Source organism: Mustela erminea, chromosome 20 (genome assembly GCF_009829155.1).
Source record: "Mustela erminea isolate mMusErm1 chromosome 20, mMusErm1.Pri, whole genome shotgun sequence".
Classification (NCBI taxonomy): Eukaryota; Metazoa; Chordata; class Mammalia; order Carnivora; family Mustelidae; genus Mustela; species Mustela erminea.
Genome location: NC_045633.1, coordinates 439,545 through 456,773, shown reverse-complemented (window position 1 = coordinate 456,773; position 17,229 = coordinate 439,545). Strand labels below are relative to the sequence as shown.

Below are 17,229 nucleotides of genomic sequence, written 5' to 3'. Positions count from 1 at the left end.
TGAACTTCCAAACTGAAAACTTCCTTTGCTTTTTTAAGATTTTATTTACTTATTTGAGAGAGAGGAGAGGACAGAGAATCCCAAGCAGAATCTACTGAGCCCAGACCCCACCACAGGGCTTGATCTCCTGACCCTGAGATCGTGACCTGAGCCAAAAGTGGGAGTCGGATGGATATGAAACCAACTGAGCCACCCAGGCTGAGCCACCCAGGCGTGTCCCCACCCCCCTCACTCCTCCCAGCCCCCCACTGCCTTTTCAGCTTTACTTAGGCAAAACAGCTTTATTGGCCCAAGGGATAGTTTGATAAAGAGCCTCTGGCTTTTGAAGGCACATCAGAAGTAATCTGGATCTGAAGAAGCAACAAAAAGAGATTCCAGAGGGTCTGGGTGAAGCATCCACACAGTTCTAGAAATAACAGATTTGCACATTAGAAGGAGGATTAGAGGGAGACTAGTGAAGAGGTTGGTGTAGTAACCTGGATCAGGGGTTTACAAAGCCTAGGCTAATCCTCAACTAGAAAGGACAGCAGCCCTGTAACAAGATGTTGGGTGCAGTCAAAAGTGAGGCATCAGGACCGTGGGTGGAGAGAATAACAGTCTTGAAGATGGAGGCGGGGGTAGGATGAGGAGTGGGAGAAGGCACTGTGGTTTCTTTTAAAGATTTGTTTTAGAGGGTGGGGAGGGGCAAAGGGAGAGAGGGAAACCATCCTAGGCAGATACTGTGCTGAGCACGGAGCCTCATGAGGGGCTCTATCTCATGACCTGAGCGGAAACCAAGAGTCCAAAGCTTAACTGACTGCGCTACCCAAGTGCCCCAAGGCATTACAATGTTTTTCTTTCTTGCCTGACTTGTTTCTTTGGCTTATTACGCAGCCAAACACCTGGCATTCACTGCTCACGCTCCCACCAATTCTCTAACTTCCCCAAGTCCCTAGTGCTTCCCACTGCTCACTCCTCTACTTCTTGATCTGAAACCCGAGTCCCGACTCCGTCAGAACTGAGCATTCCACTCCATTAGAACTGCTTTTAATCCCAATAACCAATCTGTAAGTCAAAGAAAATTCAGAGAATGGCCAAAAAGAATGTCTATTGCGTACCTACCCTGTTTGACACTGCAACACACTTTATATACCAAAGAGATAGGTAAATATATGGCGTACCCTTTATATAGCTATATGGGCTATCCACTGATATATGATAGCCTTCACGGCACTCTGAGGCTGAACACCTTGCACAATTTACCCAGAGCAGGGTCAGAACCCAGGATGCCTCACGAAGCTCAAGATGCTCCACTATGGCCACTGCCTTCGACTAGTTTGTTTAGGGGATGTCTGTTGTGCGCTCCTGGTTCTTGTCTTCGGTTTCATTCAAAAAAGAAAAAGAAAAAAAGGGTTTCATTCTGCGAGAGCAGTTTACTGGCCACCCCTGGACACGGCCATCTGTTTCCCTCGCCCTGACTGAAGGAAGGCGGCTCCTCCGACCTTTACGAAAGGGGCGATCTGGATTAGTGGGGCGGGGATGGGCGGCGCAAAGGCGGGTGTGAATTCTGGGCGCAAAGCCTCAGGGCCAGGCCCCCGGGGGCCGCTCTAGCTCGCCCCGCTGCCGGGTAAAGTGGGGGCAGCACCTGTGCCCAGGGGCACACCCTCGCTTCCTCGGGTACCAGGCCCTTTAAAAAGGCCGGGCTGAGTCATCACACCAGGAAAACCTCCTCTTTCAACTCGGGGTCCAGCCGTATTTCCAGACGGAAGAAAGGGCCAGGGCCCTTGGCACAGAAAGGTCAAACTTGGGCCGGGGCGGGGGCAGGCCGCACTAACCAATGAGCTCTTGCCACGTCACAGACACCGCCCCCAAGCCGGCAGCGGCCTCCGCCACGCGTCGCTGACCCGGAACTAAAGGGCTGCGCGGCGCCGGATTCTGGCGTCATCTCCAGTACAGCGATGGCGGCGCAGGGAGCAGCTGCTGCGGTTGCGGCGGCGACTTCAGGGGTCGCGGGGGAGGGCGAGCCCGGGCCCGGGGAGAATGCGGCGGTCGAGGGGACCGCCCCGTCCCCGGGCCGCGTCTCTCCCCCGACCCCGGCGCGCGGCGAGCCCGAAGTCACCGTGGAGATCGGAGAAACGTACCTGTGCCGACGCCCGGACAGCACCTGGCGTGAGGGCGGGGCCCCAAAGGCCAGGGGGCGGGGTCTGAGGGCGGGTTCTCGGAGGGGCTGGGTCACGAGGGCGGGGTCTGAGGGCGGGTTCTCGGAGGGGCTGGGGTCACGAGGGCGGGTTCTCGGAGGCGCTGGGGTCACGAGGGCGGGGTCTGAGGGCGGGTTCTCGGAGGGGCTGGGGTCACGAGGGCGGGTTCTCGGAGGCGCTGGGGTCACGAGGGCGGGGTCTGAGGGCGGGTTCTCGGAGGGGCTGGGGTCACGAGGGCGGGTTCTCGGAGGGGCTGGGGTCACGAGGGCGGGTTCTCGGAGGCGCTGGGGTCACGAGGGCGGGGTCTGAGGGCGGGTTCTCGGAGGGGCTGGGGTCACGAGGGCGGGTTCTCGGAGGCGCTGGGGTCACGAGGGCGGGTTCTCGGAGGCGCTGGGGTCACGAGGGCGGGTTCTCGGAGGCGCTGGGGTCACGAGGGCGGGTTCTCGGAGGGGCTGGGGTCACGAGGGCGGGGTCTGAGGGCGGGTTCTCGGAGGGGCTGGGGTCACGAGGGCGGGGTCTCGGAGGGGCTGGGGTCACGAGGGCGGGTTCTCGGAGGGGCTGGCTCACGAGGGCGGGCCCTGAGGGAGGCGCGCGGGGCTTCGGGCGGTCCCGGGCGCCGCCTGCAAGCCCCACGGGTCTCGGCCGTCGGCGGCTCCTCCCGTCGCTTGTCCGGGCTCGGGCTCCGTCGCCTTTCCGACAGCCCCGCGGCTCTTTGCTGGTGTCTCCCGTCTGCGCGGCTCCCTCTTCGGCGCCGCGGAGGGGAGACGCCACCGGGCCTCCCCTCGCCTCCCCTCCCCAGGTTCCTCGCAGGGGCGGGCGTCCGCGCGACCTCTCGGGTTCCTAGCCGCCCCTCGCGAAGGCCCCGAGCAGAGCAGAGCGCGGTGTGCCTTGCACCCTGTGCGCGCTGCTCTGAGGGTCCCTCCTGCCCTTTCTCCGGGTTCGGCTGGCAGCGCTTCCTCAGCCTCTTAACGTGCCCTAAGTCCTGTGATGCCATTCCCGGCTCCCTTCAGGCCGAGTGAGTCGTGCCCTTCCGTCCGTGCCCGCAGCATTCTCCTCATCCCTCGGCCGCGGTGTGTGTGGCACCTGCTGTCCCTGGCTGCGCCTTCCTCTGGCCACGGGGGAGCTTCTGCAGGGCGGGACCGCTTGTGACTCAGTGCTGTGTCTTCTCCGCGGCAGTAGCGCAGCTGGGACCAGACCCGCCGTGGTCGTCTTGCTCACCTGCCGAATGGTCTGCTAGTTGGCGGTGCTGTGCTAAAGCCTTCAGAAGCGTTAAGTCGCCCTCGGAGACGGGCACTGTTATCCCTGTTTCGTAGACGAAGAAACTGAAGCTCACCCCAGATAATTTGCAGTTAAATAAAGGACGTGGGGAGCTCGGGTTCCGTATAAACGCGAGCCAGCCCTCATGACTCCTGAACAAATGAACACCTGAGTACAAAACAAGCATGGAGTTTGGAGCCAGACGTAAGCTCAGTGCAGTGTTAACTTCTTGGCACTTTGTACATACGGGAGCTTCGGTTAGCCTCCGTGTGTCACCTGCAGAGTAAGAGCAGCAGCTCCAGCCTGGCCCACTGAACAGGCAGTGATCAAGGGAATGGCACATGCGGCCAGGGGCGGTTAGCTCACGTGTGACCTGGCATCTGGAAACTGCTCCTCGGTCGAAGGATCCTCCTTGTCCCATTCCTGCCGGCTTCCTGAGGATCCTGGCCTTTCTCTTCCACAGATTCTGCTGAAGTGATTCAGTCTCGAGTGAATGACCAGGAGGGCCGAGAGGAATTCTATGTACACTACGTAGGCTGTGAGTGACTTGGGGGTGTTCGGGCCTGGGGTGGGGCAGAGGGGTGGAGGGGCAGCCCACTCATGGCCCATCCTCACAGTTAACCGGCGCCTGGACGAATGGGTCGACAAGAACCGGCTGGCGTTGACCAAGACGGTCAAAGATGCCGTGCAGAAGAACTCCGAGAAGTACCTGAGTGAGCTGGCTGAGCAGCCCGAGCGCAAGATCACTCGCAACCAGAAGCGCAAGCACGATGAGATCAATCATGTGCAGAAGGTCCGGGCCCCCTCCCCTTCTCCAAGGCCCCAGGAGGCTCAGCTGCCTCTGCCAGCTCCCTTGAGTCCTGGGGCTAGAACCGCAACAGCTTCTGTTTCTTAAGCTTCTGTAGTGTGTCAGGGACTTAGCCCGTGTTTTGTCAGACAGTCTTCGCAGAGAAGAACAGTGAGGCTCAGAGAGGGCAAGCACTTGGCTACAGTCTCGCAGCAAGGAAGTGGCGCAGCTGGGATCGGAACTCAGGGCCGCCTGCAGCAGTAGGCTTCTTTGTCTCCTGTTCGCCACACCGTCTTAGACAAAGGTTTGAAGTCCAAAAGGAAGGAAGAGAATGAATGATTTGGGGCACTGCTGCTGCCCAGCACTGTGCTGACTCCTGCACATATATAAGCTCATCATATCCTTCCTAACCATCCAGTGCCATGGCGATCATGTTTCTGTAGATGAGGAAGCAGCATCAGAGAGGTTAGGTAACTTGCCCAAGGTTGCACAGCTAGGAAAAGGGTGGGCTGGAGTTAGAATAATAATGGCAGACATTTATTGGCTTGTGAGCCGAAGTTATAGGCTTAGTATTTTAATACATGATCTCACTGAAGTTTCACAGCAGCCTTGTGAGGTAAGCAGCGTTATTATCTCCAGTTTACAGGGAGGAACAGATAAGTTTTAAGAATCTGGTCAGGAATTAGATTTGCCAGCTTCTGGATTGTCTGGCTTCAGGGCACCAGAGCCCTTAACCATGACTTCACCACGTCCTTAGAAACTCAGGCTACTTGATCCAAAACCTGGAAGGATCCTTCTTGATCCAAAAGCTGCGTATTTTTATCCCCAATCCATGCCACCCGTGGGGGTTGCTTTTCCCTGACCCTGAGCCTCAGTTTCCTGATTTGTAAAGTGGGGAGCGCAGATGAAACCAGGGTTTATTGAGTTCTCAGGCACTTAGACATTCATTAGTTTCAGCCACTGTGATTTCCTTCTGAGTGCTCATTGTGGCAATGTTTTTCCAGCGGTGGGGCACGGCCAAATTAGTTCAGTGGGTTGTAACAGGCTTTTAAATTTAAAAATGAAAGAAAGAGGGGTGCCTGACTGGTTCGGTTGGTGGAGCATGTGACTCTTGATCTTGGGGTTGTGAATTCGAGCCCCATGCTGGGTGGAGAGATTACTTAAAATGAAAATATGGGGCGCTTGGTTGGCTCAGTCAGTCGGTCAAGTCTCTGATCTCAGGTCAGGTCTTGATCTCAGGTTCATGAGTTCCAGCCCCGCGTTGGGTTCCACGTTGAGTGTGGAACCTGGTTAAAAAAAGAAAAGAAAAGAAAAATAGGGTAAGATAGGAAATGTCAGAGTACGTTGCACTTTATTAAACGTTATATATTGCTTTTGAGAAGCTTTTATTTCACGTACAAATACATGTAATGTGTATGCACTGACAGGTCAGCTGGGTTGCAATGCTAACCATTTGCTGCTGTGGATCATGGTAAAAAAAAGTTTTGAAATACCCTAAGCTGCAAAGACCCTGCAAGGTCTAAGGCAGCAGCGACCTACTGACCTTCCTGTGATAAGTGGAAATGTGTCTGTACTGTCCGGTAGAGTGGTGCCACTAACCATATGTGGTGACCGAGCACTTGGGATGTGTTTCATGTGGCTAAAAATTAAATTTGTGTTAAATTTAATGAATTCAAATAGCCACCTGTGGCCAGGTCTCAGTTTCTCTTAGTTCCTCGAACAGGTTGTGCTGGCACATTAAAGTCTCAAAAGTGTACCTGGAAGCTGGTAGTCAGCAGGGGTGCCAGTGGGCCAGTGGTAATAAAATCAAAGGATGATGGATAATCGGAGTTAATAATAAGCAAGGTTCTTCAGAGCCAAATTAATGTTTAATTCTAAATAAATTGCAGCATTTAAGACAAGTAGTGTTTTCGTAGTTCTTTAACACATATGCAGAAGAGGATTGTCTTTTGTGAGAGTGGGGAAGTGGCTTTTTAAAGAAACGGAAGGAGAAAAGTCCTCGTTCCTCATCTTTGCAGGGGTCAGGCTTGGAGCTGGACCAGCCAGGGGCCCGTGTTCAGCGCTGCTGGGTACCAGTTCTGTAACCTGACCTCTCTGTACCTCAGTTTCCTCTTTGTGCCATGTGGATGACGAGCACTCCTGTCTCAGGGTCTTTGTGAGGCTAAAGAAAAGAATGCCTGTGGAGTGTTTGGCACTTGAAGTAAATGGCAGTCAGCTAGTCCCCAATGGCAAGTGACCTCCCCTCTCCCTGCCTCTTTACTTCTCTAAAACAGAAATAAAAAGGCTGTGGCTCAGCGTGGTTGAAAAGATTTCATGAGGCCACACAGGCCAACACAGGCCAGGTGCTTATTGGGAAGGGATCTGGGGAAAATGCTGACCCCCTCCTGCCTCCCCAGCCACAGGGCAAGGCTGCTGTCTCCCCTGGTGTAGCCACAGGGCAAGGCTGCCATCTCCCCTGGTGTAGGTCATAGGCCTTCCTGGGGTCCCTTTCCATTATCAGGCTGTGTGCTTGGTTCCTCCTACAGAGTCTGGCTTAGGAACAGGATGTGCTGTGGGGGTGACATGACTTTCAGTGCCTGATTTCTAAGGACTTGGAAAATTGGGGAAACTAAGTGGCAGCAGGCAGAGTGGATTGTTGTTAACAGTGCATTACAAAACTTGGAAAGGAGAGGGCGTGTTCTGTGGCGGAAGGATTCAGTCAGGTCTCCCGGAGGGGGTGGGCAGCGCGCAAGCCTTGAAGGACAGAGAAGAGCACAGTAAAAACAGTCCCACACGACGGCTCACAAAACGGTCTCACTTCACACTCCCCTGGCTCACGCTCCATGCGAGGCTGAATAAGCAGTTTTTGGAGGTCGGGGAGAGGGAACTGCATGCGCAGAGCGCGAAGGCCACAGAAAGCGGGGTGTTGAGAGCATAGAGCTGAAGGGGCTGTGCCTGGAGGCTGGGAATCTGCGGAAGCCTAGTTAGGGGTCCAGACTGGAGATGGTGGCAGTAGCTCTTCGGAGTTGGCCAGAGAAGAGTTTCAGAGACGGACCGATGGCAGAGACCTCAAGGAGGTAGAATTGACAGACCTTGGCCCTTCATCAGATGCCAGGCTAAGAGGAGGAGGAGTCTGAAGAGCAGACCTATTGGTCTTGGGCAGCTGGACTGAAGGTGCTGCTCCCAGTGAGCCCGGGAGGATTAAGAGGTTTGCGGGGAGGACGGGTTGAGTTTCTTTCTGGACACCTAGAGTCTGATGCTGCGGGAGGGAGCAGGCAGCTCCCTGGATATGGTGCTCAGGGAAGAGGCCCAGTCTCACTGGGAAGTCCAGCACCAGTTCCTGCTCTGGGCACAGAAGGTAAGATCCGGTATTCATCTGTCTCATGACAGTTTGAGCAGAGCTGGATTGATCCTTTTGTGTAGCTGAAGCTCTTACCAGCCCAAGGGCTGGAACCAGACCTCCTGATCCTAGCCCTGTTCATCTGGCAAAAGGTCCAAACTTGGGCAGGAGAGGAGCTTGGCCCAGCTTCAGAACCACGTTAGACAGGTTAGCTATTCATGCGGTTGTTAGTGTCATCCAGGGGATGAGATCTGGAAGACCGGAGGGAAGCACTGGGTTCTGGTGCAGGGGACGCCACTTGACCACCACTTCTGTTTACCTCTGTTCACGGCTCTGTCCTTGCGCAGACCTACGCAGAGATGGACCCCACCACAGCAGCCTTGGAGAAGGAGCACGAAGCGGTAAGCAGGGGCCGGGCTCCTGACTGGGGCCCTCCCTCGCTGGCTGTCCTTGGCCCTGAGCCAAACACCGCCCTGCGCTCCCACCTTACCCACAGATCACCAAGGTCAAGTATGTGGACAAGATCCACATCGGGAACTACGAAATCGATGCCTGGTACTTCTCACCGTTCCCCGAAGACTATGGGAAACAGCCCAAACTGTGGCTCTGCGAGTACTGCCTCAAGTACATGAAATTTGAGAAGAGCTACCGCTTCCACTTGGTGAGACGGGGCTCGCTGGACCAGGCTGAGGGGCTGAGGCAGCCGCCATAGGGAAGAGACAGGTCCAGAGTTGAGTGCGAGGAAAAGCTGCCCGCGGCTCAAGAGCCCTGGGTTCTAGGCCTGGCCTTGCTTTGCCTGGAGTGACTGTGGCCAGTTTGCTGCCTTCGCCCAGGCCTGAGCGTCCTCGTCCGTGGAATGGGGTTGCTAACTTCCCCAGCCCTTACCGTCTCTCAGGTCCCCCCAGAGCCCACGTGTTCCTCAAGGCCAGCGCAGTGCCAGACTCCTCAGGGAGAGAGAGCAAGGGAGCATAGCCCCTGGGCCGTGGAAGATGTGGACGAGATGGGAAGCGTTGGCAGAGGCGGAAGGGGTGTGGGGGGCTGGGGGCTCACAGCACTAGCGCAGCAGGGCGGGTCCCGCAGGGCGTGACCTGAGGCAAATGTATGCGGTTTAGGGATCGCCACTGTCGTGGATGAGAGCCCTCCAGAGTCCTCCAGAGCCAGGCTGACCCGAACTTGAGACCATCTAGCTGTGTGATATTCAAGCCAGTTACTTAGCCTCTCTGCGCCTTGGTTTCTTCATCTGTAAAATGGGCTCTGTCTCAGGTAGTTTGACTCAGATTACTTGACAGAGGTTAAGTATGGAGCCCAAGGTCTGCAGATGGGGAAACAGAAGTGGAGGCCTGTTGCAAGCCACGCAGGGTGGATGGGGGCTCCCAGCAGGAAGCGGAAGGTCTCAGGCCTCGTCTCCTCCTCCACACCCCCAGGGCCAGTGTCAGTGGCGGCAGCCCCCCGGGAAGGAGATCTATCGCAAGAGCAACATCTCTGTGTACGAGGTCGACGGCAAAGACCACAAGGTGAGTGGGGGGCCCGAGTGCTGTGGGGAGGTGGGGGCAAGCACCTCCTGGGTGATCCTCGTTCTCACCAAAGGGTAGAGGCCGGCCTGAGGACCAGCTCCAACCTGGGAAAGGCCCGTGAGATCAGGCTTAGCCTGGTGAGGGGCCCTTGGTGGGGCACGGTAAACACCCGACCGCGGGGTACGAGCCTTGGGGACCAGGTTTCTTTTCTGTCCCTGAAGACTTTTCTCCTGATGGGGTGGCTTAGCTTGGGGCATTTCTGGCACCCAGAGTGAAGATTGTTGTGCCAGAGGCTGCTTCTACAAGAGCTTTCTCTTTCTGCCGGAAGGAAAGCTGTCTTCCCCGGGAGGGACGGCTTTGTGTGGGACTCGCTGCCCAAGAGCTGTGTAGCTCCGAGAGCCGAGTTCCTGGTTCCTGGCAGCAGGACCTCGGGGGGCAGGGTGCGGCGTTTGCAGCCTGCTTTGCTGCCGTTGAGCACCTGGCCTTTGCCTGGTCAGTCTGGGAAGCTCTCACCAAATGTCCCTGTTTTCCAGGGCAGGGGACAGTAGAGGGCAGGGCAAAGTGGGCAGGCTTCGGAGTGGTTCCTGCTTCCAGCTGTGCTGTGGTTGATCGGCTGACCTTGGACAAGTTACTTAACACTGTTTGTTCCTGTTTCCTCATCTGTAAGATAGGAGTCATGATAGTGTTTACCCGGTAGGACTGTTGGTGGAGCAAATGAGCCGGCAATGTCAAGTGCTTAACACAGTGTCTGGGATCCAGAGGGTGCTTAGTAAACATGGGCCTTTATTATTACTGGTGACCTCCTTGCATTCAGCCAGCCTTGAGATAAAGAGCCCAATGGGAAGTATTTGCTGTTAGCCTGGCCTGGGTCCCCTGGTTTGCCTTTCTGAGCATGAACGGGGGAGTGGCAGAATGGGCTCCAGCAGGAGGTGTGGGTGTTCTTTCTAGCTCTACCCTGGGAACTTTGAAGTCCCAGCCAAGGACTTCCCCTTTCCAGAACCTCAGTTTCCTCCTAGGTAAAATGGGCTAGCAATGCTGGACTTCACAATCGTTGGATCAAATAAGAGTGGATGTAAAAGGTGTCATAAACAAGAGGGCCTCTTGGTCTGTGCCATGAGGCCAACCATTCTCTGTCCTGATGTTGGTCTTTAGCCTGGGTGCATAAGGAGGCTGCCGAGGCCCAGCAGAGGAGTATGGCCAGGTGGGCAGATGGCTCAGAGCCGTCCATTCCACAAATATTTACCAGGCACCAAGCTTCCCGCTTAGCCATGTGCTGGCTGTTGAGGATACAGCTATGAACAAGACAGAACTCGTATACCAGTTTGAATCCTGCCCTAGCACTCACTAGCCTTACATCAGCACTTGCCTCCTCTGAGCCTCCGTTTCCTGATTTGAAGTGTAAGAGTTAATGTCCCTGAAGATTCAGCTCCTGCTTAGCACTCAGAAGTGGTAACTGATTGGGATGCGTGGCTGGTTCAGTCAGTGGAGCGCAAGACCCTGATCTTGGGGTTGTGACTTCCTGCCCCATGTTGGTGTAGAGATTACTTAAGAATAAAATCTTAAAAAACATGCAAACAAACAAACAAAACCAAAAAAACTTTTGCCCATGAGTCCTATCCCCATGCTTTAAGTAAAAAAAAAAGAAGCCTTTGGGGCACCTGAGGGGCTCCGTTGCATGTCTGACTCTTGATTTTGGCCCAGGTCATGACCTCAGGGTCATGAGATCAAGCCCTGCGTCAGGCTCTGTGCTCAGTGTGGAGTCGGCCTGGGATTCTCCGTCTCCCTCTGACCACCCCCCACCCCGCTTGCACATATTCTCTCTGAATAAATAAATAAAATCCTAAAAAAGCCAAAACAACTCACCTTTTTGCACCGGGGAGAAAAAAAAAGAAGCTGTCATTGATTAATCCAGCTGTCTGGTTTTTAGTTTCCCTGTCCCTCAGGAAGTGACTGCAAGACTCCTCTCAGTTCTAAAAACTGCTATTCTGGGGAGGAGCCCACTTCTCCCTAGCGTGGCACTGGCTGCTCTCCGAAGGCTGGCATTTGCGGAGCAGGGTAACAGCCACTGTCCAGGCCTCACTGAAGTTGGGGGTGGGGGGCAGCCTCCAGCTGCTCCCTGAGCCTCCACCTTCCGTCCCCTCAGATTTACTGTCAGAACCTGTGTCTGCTGGCCAAGCTTTTCCTGGACCACAAGACCTTGTACTTCGACGTGGAGCCCTTCGTCTTTTACATCTTGACCGAGGTGGACAGGCAGGGGGCCCACATCGTTGGCTACTTCTCTAAGGTGCTGCATTGGGAAGCCCAGGTTGAGGGAGGGTGGGGACTCTGACCTGGAGAGGTCAGGCTGAGCCTCCCCGCTGGTCCTGACCACACACTACCGTAGGAGAAAGAGTCTCCAGACGGCAACAATGTGGCCTGCATCCTGACTCTGCCCCCCTACCAGCGCCGTGGCTATGGAAAATTCCTCATTGCTTTCAGTGAGTGGTTCCTGGCCTGCGGAGGAAGGGGCAGCCAGGGCGGGGGTGCCGGGGCAGGGCTGGGTCCTCCGGAGCCTCTTTCGCTCTGCCACCAGGTTATGAGCTCTCCAAGCTGGAGAGCACGGTCGGCTCCCCAGAGAAGCCACTGTCCGACCTGGGCAAGCTCAGCTACCGCAGCTACTGGTCTTGGGTCCTGCTGGAGATCCTGCGAGACTTCCGGGGCACACTGTCCATCAAGGACCTTAGGTGAGGGCCCTGGAACCCTTATAGAGGGAAGGATCCTCTAAGACGCTGTGATCCTGTGTCCTCGTCCCCTTTTCTGTCCCAGTCAGACCCCACGGGGGGACTGTTTGCAACGTCTATGCTAACCCTTTCTGCAGCCAGATGACCAGCATCACCCAGAATGACATCATCAGCACCCTGCAGTCCCTCAACATGGTCAAGTACTGGAAGGGCCAGCACGTGATCTGTGTCACACCCAAGCTGGTGGAAGAGCACCTCAAAAGCGCCCAGTATAAGAAACCACCCATAACAGGTGGGTGGGGGGCTGCCCAGGGTGTGTGCGGTGGGGGGCAGGTGTTAAGATCTCCTGGGATCCAGAGCCACCTTTTGGCTGTTACATGATCCCAAACTAGTCTGACCAGCTCCCAGGACGGAAGCCCTGGGCAGGCTCGTCACTCCCGGGCTGGAGGTGAAACCTGGCCGGGGCCCGGGGCCCAGCCCCGCCTCTCATGCCTCTCTCCCCACAGTGGACTCAGTCTGTCTCAAGTGGGCACCCCCCAAGCACAAGCAGGTCAAACTCTCCAAGAAGTGAGCGGGCCGCACCCCTGCTGCCGGACCCTGCTTCCCTCCCCACCACCCCCCTTCCTGCCTGTAAATATGTACAGACCTGTTTCATCATTTTTTTTTTTTTTAATAAAGTAAATTCTGCCAGTGGTTCTGGACTTCGGAAGTGGGAGGGAGAGGCCAGGAGCCGCTGTTCTCGCTGCGCGTCACGCACACAGCCGGTGGCGTCAGAACAGCTCACTCGCGCTTGTTCTCTCTGTCCCTCACCCCAAGTCCGGTTCCGGTGGGGGCTCAGTCCTCCGGAGTCTAGAAGTCGAGGTCAGGAGGGCACGGCAGCCGGTGGGGCAAGATTGGGGCCTGTTCTGTTCTTGAGAACACGCCGCCCAGGGCAGCCCCGGCTCAGGAGACAGGAAGAGGGTGACGTGACGGGACTCCTCAGGCAGACGGAGCGCTCCGGGTCTGGAGCCGGCCCTCCGGCAGCAACAAGGCAGGTGCCCCGCCTTCTGGAAACAAAGTGGGGAGTCGGGGCTCATTTTCATCGTTAAGGGTCCTCGGGCTCCATAGGAGTCCAACCAGCAGGTGGAGGTGGACAGAGGTTCTAGCCAATACCACAGGTGGGAGACCTGACTGGGGGTTGTGGTCCCAAAGAACAGACCCAGAAGAGGGGGCTCCCGCAGGTCTGGGGAGGAAGGAGCGGCTCCAGCCAGTCCCCAGGCCCAGATGATGTAAGGAAAGGGTCAGTTCCGTTCCCGGGCCAGGCGTCCGTCCTCGGGTACAGTGTGGAAGTCCAAGAAGCAGGGTCAGCTCGCAGGATGACCCGCTTCGCAGATGAGGCCCAGGGTCAGGCCTAATGGCAGCAGAAGGATGAGCCCCAGGAAGCCCCGGACTGGGGCCGCGCTGAAGGCCTGATGGTTGACACAGAGATGGCCGTCAGGCTGGGACTCCTCCATGTGGGGCACCAAGCGAGGCTGGAGCTCTCTCACGTGATAGTGAATCCAGGAGGCATAGCTGGAGGTCAGGGTGTACACGCCAGGCCTGTTGGGGGCCCCACAGGCATCCCCCCAGCTCACGATGCCTGCCAGGTACCAGAGGCCCCCCACAGGGCAGGAGAGTGGGCCCCCAGAGTCTCCCTGAAGAGAAACAGAGTGACTGTCAGGATGAAGCGCCAGGGCCTCAGGCCGGCCCCGCCAGCCCCGCCAGCCCCGCCAGCCGCGCCGACCCTCAATGGCCAAGAGGCCTTGGTCTTCCAGGACCCCCGCATTCACCTGGCAGGCGTCCTTGCCTCCCTTCACGTAGCCGGCACACACCATGTCCTGCTGGATGTTGTGGGGCTCCTCGGGCTTGGCGCCGATGTTGTACAGGCACCTGCACGTCTCACGGCTGATCAGTGGCACCTCAAGTTGCTGTAGCTGCCGGGGCGCCAGGAGGCTCACTGTGGGAGCAAGAGATGCTCGCCTGGGGCCTCCTACCCCTGAGTCAGCCCCCCCCCCCCCACGCCGGCCGCTAGAGGTCCGCGCCCACCTCACCTGAGGGCGCCACATGGCCCCATCCAGTGACACTGCACCGGAGGCCATTGGGGAAGGACGTGTTGGCCGCAGGGAGGCAGATGGGCCGGATGTGGCGGGAGAAGGCGACCGGCCTGTTGAGCCGGAGGAGTGCGATGTCTCCCGGGGAGCCCTCCTGGCGGTAGCTGGGGTGGGGCAAGACCTGGGCCACGGTGCGGACCTCGGCCTCAGGGCTGTAGGAGTCCAGCTGGTGCGCCCCTAGCTTTACCTCGTAGTCTTCCCTGAGGTGCTCCCTGCAGGCAGAGGGGCCAAGACTGGGACCCAGGAGCTCTCTCCTAGTTCCCTGATCCCTGCCGGGGATCCCTGTTGAGCCAACCCCAGGTTCTGTTCCCCATTGAAGGGCCTTTTAGATCCTGAACTGCCCATTGGTTTGATCCTGTGACCTGTGACCCCTGACTTTCACTCCTGGCACCTCCTTTCAGACTTCATTCCTGCGACCCCAGACCCAGCCCAAGCCTCCCAGCCTCTGGCCTACATTGATCCCTGCACTTTGCCTGCCTGCCCCGCTGCCCCCCGCCCGCTGGTACCTTGGGAAGCAGTGAGCGGCGGAGAGCACCCACTGCTCGGACACGAGAGAACCGCCACACACGTGGGTGCCGTCGTAGGTGATGCTGACCTGCCAGGGCCACTGGCCGGCGGCTGCGCCACTACCACCCGTGATGCGGGCTTGGAAGGTCACACCGCAGGAAGCTGTCCAGAGAGGAAGGGGAAGGGGTCAGGTCCTTCTGGGGCGCACCCCCTACATCAGGTTCCTCGGGCCTGCCACGTCGCGACAACCTGGCTTGGAGCTTGGGAAGGGGGTTCACAGGAGCAGCCCCTGTCTGTCCCCGTCCCCTGCTCAGTGGGCACGGTTAGTTCCGCCCTCACCGTCCCGTCACCTGACCGGGTCTCGTCCAGCCTTCTCTCAGGCCCCACCTTCCGTCCGCTCCTCACTAGTCAGAAGATCTTCATACTCGACGAATGTCACACCTCAGCTGAAACCCTTTCCTGGCTCCTCACTGCCCGTAGATACGTTCCAGACCTTCCGTGACGCTACCACCTACTCTGGCCGTCCCGCGGGACACTTCCTGCCACACACACCGGGCCACACACTTGTTCGCCTCTAGACCTTCGCTTATCCAGGTCCCTCTGGCGCTCGAGCCTGCCTTCCGCATCCCTTCGCAGCTCAGCAAACCTCTTTGCCTCTGGAGGTGCTTCAAATGTCAGCCTCTCCTGACTGGGCAGGCTGAGTTGGACGATGCCGGTGGCTCTTGGCAGGGGGGCGGGTGGGGTTGGGGGGGGTGCATGCTTTCCCCAACACTGTCCCATCACACAACGGTGCTGCTGGTGTCTGCGACTCTGTTTCAGCTGTCCCCAGTCCGGGCATTCCCTAGTGACAGGGACTGGAGCGGATCTCCTTGTCCCCCGGGGCCCGGTCCAGGGTTGGGCACACACCGCTGGAGTCAAGGACATGTGTTGACCGAACAACAGGACTCCCACCCGGAACATCTGGTTTCCAGGACAGCCTCACCCGCACTGAGGCTGCGGCCGTTTGGAGCCGGACCCAACAGCCCATCACCAAGTCACCTTGCCTGGTGCAGCGAAACGGTCCAGCCAAGCTCCTCCTGCCCTCATCGTAACAACAAGAGCTACCATCTAGTGACTGATCAAGCACCTCGCTGGGCTGCGAGAGGGCTTTCACTTCCTTTATGTCCCTAAGTCCTCACTGGGCCGTGGGAGACAACCAACATCGACTTCATTTTTGAGGCAAGAGGACTGGCCAAGAATACACAGCCAGCAGTACGCGGTGAGGCTGGGCGTGAAAATCAGACTCCACTCGGGGTCGGGTGGTGCGCCTTGCCAGGAAGTAACCCTGGTTGGTTTTCCGCAAAGGTCGTACCTTTGGAGTCAGACCTGGGTTTAAAATCCCAGCTACGCCTCCGACTGGCTATGTGCTCTTGGGCAAGTCACTCTCAGCACCTCAGTTTCTGTCTCTGTAATCCTCATCTCGCGGACTGATGGGAGGATTTACATAAGGCAGCAGGGGTGGGTACATGGCCCTCCCGGAGAGGGGTCAGCACTCCGGAAACCTTCCACTGGACTCTGAATCCAAGTCCCCTTCCTTTCCCCTCCCCCACACAAGCCCCATCTTCGTCCTCATCAGCCCCTGGAGGAGAGGAAAAGGGAAGGAAACAGGAAAGACTAGAGGTCTGTCTCTCACCCTGGGCCCCTCAGGAGGCCAAAGCTGAAGGGAAGGGGGGAGGCCCAGAGCTAGGGAGGTTGAAGCCGGGCGTTGTTGAGCCCCGGATAAGGGATGTGCCCAGAAGAGGGATATAACCTGTGCCTATGTCCACCACCCCTCCCCCGAGCCCCACACTCTGACCGATGCAAATACTCACCAAGTCCGGACCGGAATGATCCAAGAAAAAGCAGAACGGCCACAGCCCCCAGCCACCCAGGCCCCAGGCCTGCCCGGTGGGCCATGGCCCAGGACCAGGGCCCCTGGGGAGAGACACCAGGCACCGGAGGGGAAGGGACCTAGGGCTGGTTTCAGAGACGAGTTCCAAGTATCGGCCCCAGACGGAAGGGATCTTGGAATCCGAGCCGTGAAGGGGAAGAGGCGTCGGAGGGTAGCTTCCAAGTCAGGGATAAGGCACGAAGGGAGACGCTGGGGTCTGCGCAGCCCGCCGAGGGGACACGTCTCCAGCGGGGCCTGGCTGCGCAGAGACCTTCCAGAGCGCGGATCCCTGGGGAAGGGCACCTACCTGCCTGCCCCTCCCCTAGCCCCGCCCTTCTCGCTTCGCTCCGCCAGCTTTTCCTGCTAACAGAGTCCTAAGCCCTCCCAGACCCCCAGGCTCTCTGTGTGTGTTTATGTGCGCGCCCGCTCGCAAATCCGATAGCTGGACTCCCTAGAATGTGACCCCACTGCCCTCTGTCCCAGGTCTTGCAAGTCTCCCAGACCAGTTATGTCCCCCAGGGCCTGGCCCAGCCTTGGCTGTCCTGGGGCAGTTGTGGTTCTGACATTTTTTCCTTCCTTAGGCCTGGCCGCCGAGCCCAGGACACCTGGGGCTGCTCCAGGCCGGCCATTTCAGGCCCTTCTGTGGAGTCTGCGGCGTCGCCTGTGGGCGGTGAGGTGTGCCGAGGGGCATGGCAGTGCCGGTCACCTCACAGACATTTCCCGAGTGCCTACTATGTTCCAGGCACAGGACACAAACACAGACACCATCTCTGCCTTCGCTGAGCTCCCGGTGAAATAGCGTGACAGGTCTGAATCAGAGCGTCACACAGAGATTATGGAGTACTTGCGAGCCAGGCACTATGGTAGAGAAGATCGGGGCTCTGGGGGCCTGTCCACGGAAGTCTGACAT

The 17,229-nt window shown here is 57.6% G+C and overlaps 2 protein-coding genes across 3 annotated transcripts; one reads left to right on the top strand and one right to left on the bottom strand.

Annotated features, from left to right (window-relative positions):
• Positions 1-1,898: 1,898 nt before the first annotated feature.
• KAT8 (lysine acetyltransferase 8) lies at positions 1,899-12,467 on the top strand. Of its 2 annotated transcripts, XM_032328429.1 has the most exons (11): positions 1,899-2,148; positions 3,898-3,972; positions 4,052-4,227; positions 7,888-7,941; positions 8,037-8,201; positions 8,965-9,054; positions 11,198-11,338; positions 11,438-11,531; positions 11,627-11,777; positions 11,912-12,066; positions 12,281-12,467. In XM_032328429.1, the coding sequence occupies exons 1-11, from the start codon at positions 1,938-1,940 to the stop codon at positions 12,343-12,345; spliced, it is 1,377 nt and encodes a 458-aa protein (XP_032184320.1). In that variant the 5' UTR covers positions 1,899-1,937; the 3' UTR covers positions 12,346-12,467. The 2 variants fall into 2 exon arrangements, with proteins under 2 accessions (XP_032184320.1, XP_032184319.1); XM_032328428.1 differs by having other exon boundaries at positions 11,912-12,467.
• On the bottom strand, positions 12,422-16,642 carry PRSS8 (serine protease 8). The gene is made up of 5 exons (XM_032328430.1): positions 16,261-16,642; positions 14,410-14,572; positions 13,844-14,115; positions 13,583-13,749; positions 12,422-13,447 (listed from the first exon to the last, which is right to left on the bottom strand). The coding sequence occupies exons 1-5, from the start codon at positions 16,343-16,345 to the stop codon at positions 13,118-13,120; spliced, it is 1,017 nt and encodes a 338-aa protein (XP_032184321.1). The 5' UTR covers positions 16,346-16,642; the 3' UTR covers positions 12,422-13,117.
• Positions 16,643-17,229: the final 587 nt, after the last annotated feature.

What these genes read in the sequence shown, in the direction of transcription:
- PRSS8 (XM_032328430.1), bottom strand. Translation starts at nt 16,345, where the DNA reads ATGGCCCACCGGGCAGGCCTGGGGCCTGGGTGGCTGGGGGCTGTGGCC. An exon ending in GCCGCTCACTGCTTCCCAAG is followed by an intron (nt 14,116 to 14,409) that starts GTACCAGCGGGC and finishes CTCTGCCTGCAG; the next exon opens with GGAGCACCTCAGGGAAGACT. An exon ending in GGGCCATGTGGCGCCCTCAG is followed by an intron (nt 13,750 to 13,843) that starts GTGAGGTGGGCG and finishes TTGCTCCCACAG; the next exon opens with TGAGCCTCCTGGCGCCCCGG.
- KAT8 (XM_032328428.1), top strand. Translation starts at nt 1,938, where the DNA reads ATGGCGGCGCAGGGAGCAGCTGCTGCGGTTGCGGCGGCGACTTCAGGG. An exon ending in ACGCCCGGACAGCACCTGGC is followed by an intron (nt 2,149 to 3,897) that starts GTGAGGGCGGGG and finishes TCTCTTCCACAG; the next exon opens with ATTCTGCTGAAGTGATTCAG. An exon ending in AAAATTCCTCATTGCTTTCA is followed by an intron (nt 11,532 to 11,626) that starts GTGAGTGGTTCC and finishes CTCTGCCACCAG; the next exon opens with GTTATGAGCTCTCCAAGCTG.